Source organism: Colobus angolensis, unplaced genomic scaffold (assembly GCF_000951035.1).
Source record: "Colobus angolensis palliatus isolate OR3802 unplaced genomic scaffold, Cang.pa_1.0 Scaffold90, whole genome shotgun sequence".
Lineage (NCBI taxonomy): Eukaryota > Metazoa > Chordata > Mammalia > Primates > Cercopithecidae > Colobus > Colobus angolensis.
Genome location: NW_012122932.1, coordinates 9,334,037 through 9,337,566, shown reverse-complemented (window position 1 = coordinate 9,337,566; position 3,530 = coordinate 9,334,037). Strand labels below are relative to the sequence as shown.

At 42.2% G+C, this 3,530-nt stretch overlaps 1 protein-coding gene across 11 annotated transcripts in view; it reads right to left on the bottom strand.

Annotated features, from left to right (window-relative positions):
* Positions 1-3,530, bottom strand: part of CNOT8 (CCR4-NOT transcription complex, subunit 8) — a 22,186-nt gene that overhangs the window by 3,438 nt on the left and 15,218 nt on the right. For 9 of the 11 annotated variants that reach the window (XM_011931664.1, XM_011931656.1, XM_011931654.1 and 6 more), the window contains 3 exons: positions 2,872-3,033; positions 1,821-1,965; positions 1,063-1,173 (listed from right to left, as the gene is read on the bottom strand). In XM_011931664.1, coding sequence (XP_011787054.1) covers positions 1,063-1,173; positions 1,821-1,965; positions 2,872-3,026 — 411 coding nt within the window. In that variant the 5' untranslated portion in view covers positions 3,027-3,033. The remainder of the gene's footprint in view (positions 1-1,062; positions 1,174-1,820; positions 1,966-2,871; positions 3,034-3,530) is intronic. The other 2 variants (XM_011931657.1, XM_011931665.1) reach the window with 1 other exon arrangement.

Genomic DNA, 3,530 nt, shown 5'->3' with positions numbered 1-3,530 from the left:
TAGCCGGGCGAGGTGGCGGGCGCCTGTAGTCCCAGCTACTCCAGAGGCTGAGGCAGGAGAACGGCGTAAACCCGGGAGATGGAGCTTGCAGTGAGCTGAGATCGGGCCACTGCACTCCAGCTCGGGTGACAGAGCAAGACTCCGTCTCAAAAAAAAAACCTGAGTGAGTAAAGAAACTAAAAGAAGAAATTAAGAGTCTTTTTACTAAAGGGTTATAGTAAACTCAATATAGTATTCATTTAATAATAATTGACAGAACTTACCATAATGTCAGTGGGTGGCCTAACAAATATATTTGTATTACAGGAATCAAAAACAAAGCAAATAACTGAAAAGATCAGAGTTACCAAGAACACCAAGTTCTGGACTTGGGTGTGCTCAAGCATACTTGGTTACTAGAAAGTGGCTCTCATGTCAGAATGCTGCTTTCGCCTCTCAAACATGTGACATGCTGAACACTGTAATGAAAAACAACCATTTTCAAAGTGGCCATCAACTTGCTAAAAAAACAATCAGTGTGACCGGGTGCAGTGGCTCACGCCTGTAATCCCAGCACTTTGGGAGGCCAAGGCAGGCAGATCATCTGAGGTCAGAGGTTCGAGACCAGCCTGGCCAGCATAGTGAAACCCTGTGTCTACTAAAAATACAAAAAATTCAGCCAGGCACCATGGCTCACGCCTGCACTTTGGGAGGCCAAGGCAGACGGGTCACCTGAGGTCAGGAGTTTGAAGCAGCCTGGCCAACATGGCAAAACCCCGTGTCTACTAAAAATACAAAAATTAGCAGAGCATGGTGGCGGGCACCTATAATCCCAGCTACTCAGGAGGCCGAGGCAGAAGAAAAGCTTGAACCCGGGAGGTGGACATTGCAGTGAGCCGAGATCACACCACTGCACTCCAGCCTGGGTGACAGAGCAAGGCTTCATCTCAAATAAATAAATAAATAAATAAATAAAAACACATGTTCAGCAAACCTCAGCCCACACAACAGACCATCCACTACCTCCTTAGTCTTCAGTAAGTTACTGCCAAGAGGCCTGTGATCACATTCGAGGAAGTTTACCTCTTTCATCCTAAAGAAAGCCATTCCTGTCAGCAGTGAGTCTGAGCCTGCCTGGTGCTGCCTTCCAATCCTCTGCAAATCCAACTGATCAGCAACTTCCTGAAGACCTCCCTGAAGATACATGAAAAACAAAGATAATATTACAGACCCAACATGCGTCTACTGGAGTCAACTAAGTGCAGTTATGAGTTCACTAAATTCTAGCAAGAAATGGGGACAGGCCATTTATTTAACAGGCCTTAGTAACCTCTTTTTAGCTCTTTTCTCCCCTTTTTCCAAATGCTATATTTGCTACATCCTATATTTTGCTCCTTTCCATGTTGTTAATTTTGCCAGACCTCTGCCTTTAAAATCAGAATTGCAAGGCTGAGGAAATAGTAAATCTCACTCTAATTCTAGACAGCAAAGCTCTATGTCAACAATTTATTAGGGTACCAAGTTCTAAAACTTTCTAGAGTTAAGAACTCCTCTGAGAATCTGTTACACCACAGACCCCATCCCTAACAAACAGCATTTATACCTTTTCATTAGGTTCATGGGCCTCGAGTGAAGAATGCCTGCCTTAAGATGACAGAAGCAGAGGGTTCCCTTCATGGCCACACAAATATCTGTGCAAATCAGCTTTATATTATGCCCTGTCTACCACTATACTGGCATCTAGTACTCAATAATGCATGCTGAACACATAACAATAAAGCAAAGTCAGCTTTTTCTCTGTCCTTATTTTTGTTACTGGTATTAAGAAAAACATCATATACCTTAAGATTTTTGCAACTCTTCATCAGGTATTTCACATCATAAATGGATGGGAAGAAAAGGTTCAGAATATGAAAGAATTCATGTTCCTCTTCTGGCAAACGAGAATCTGTAAGCAACTTTACCATATAGCCAAAATCATAGCCACTACAAGGAGAGAATAAACCACAGAGGTTAAAAAAGCAGCAGTTATCAGGCCCCAGTGTTCAACCATTTTATTTCTCAAAGTTTGTAAATGCTACTTCGTGTTAAGAACTTTCACTTTTTTTCTGAGTAGTTTATCATACTATAATCTGAATCTTTTTTTTTTTTTTTTTTGAGACAGAGTCTCGCTCTGTCGCCCAGGCTGGAGTACAATGGCAGGATCTCGGCTCACTGCAACCTTCACCTCCCGGGTTCAAGCAATTATCCCTGCCTCAGTCTCCCAAGTAGCTGGGATTACAGGTACCCGCCACCATGCCTGGCTAATTTTTGTATTTTTAGTAGAGACAGAGTTTTGCCATGGTGGCCAGGCTGGTCTCGAACTCCTGACCTTAGGTGATCCGCCTGCCTCAGCCTCCCAAAGTGCTGGGATTACAGGTGTGAGCCACCGTGCCTGGCCTATAATCTGAACTTTCTAATAACAACCTAACAGACTAATATGGGAGATATAAAAAAGTACCCAAAGGTTTTAACTGTGGATTTGATTCACCAAAAATCCAAAAGTACTGAGAAGTTAAAATAAGGAGAATCTGGCTTTCAAGTACCTAAGAAACTCTGGGGACAGCCATTTAAAAGATAACCAAGTACTGTGACCCTCTCCACCCACCATATTCCCACTTGGAATTAAACCCACTGATGGCCACATGATAAAGCCAAATACCCTGTGAAACAAACCAGTATATAAGCCCCAGTATTTTCTGAAAAACTGAAACATGGACAAGTACCAATTCAACTTCTGACTGCTGCTGATGAACAGAACAGTCACTAGGACTTCAAAAATGACTAAGAATTCAATTCCCTGCTCCAGTGCAGCCCAAAGTGAGAGAGAAATACACATTCCCTAGGACTGACCTATGAAATGAAAGCCATTTGACATTGTCACAGAGAACCACTCCTGACGTCATAAGCAGTTCTGCAAAGTGCAGTGTGTCAATCCCTTCCTCTTCATGCTTCTGAAACTGTAGTCCTGAGTTAGCAAGGAGATCTATGGAATCCTGGGAGTACATGTCCTCTCTAAAAAACAAGGTGTTTATTTATTAACTGGTGAATAATGAAACAGAAGTGGCCACAATATTACCACCACCTTATACTTATAGTACAAGTAATTTTGAAATGCTTTTCCTAACTTAATAGATCAATTCACTCTTTCCAACATTCAAACAAGCATGCAGAGTAGATCATCATATTTCTATGACAGATAGAAAAATGAGATTTTCTTCCATAAACTAAATTTCCTAATTATAATAGGTATATATTTGCTCATTATTTGAAAAAAAAAAGACCAGGCACAGTGGTGCACGCCTGTAATCCCAGCACTCTGCAAGGCCAAGGCAGGAAGATCACCTGAGGCCAGGAGTTCCAGACCAGCCTGGGCAACAGAGCAAGACTCCATCTCAAAAAAAAGAAAAGAAAAGAAAAAAAAAAAATCACCACACACACACACACACACAAAGATTAGCCAGGCATGGTGGTATGCACCTGTAGTCCCAACTACTCTGGAGGCTGAGGTG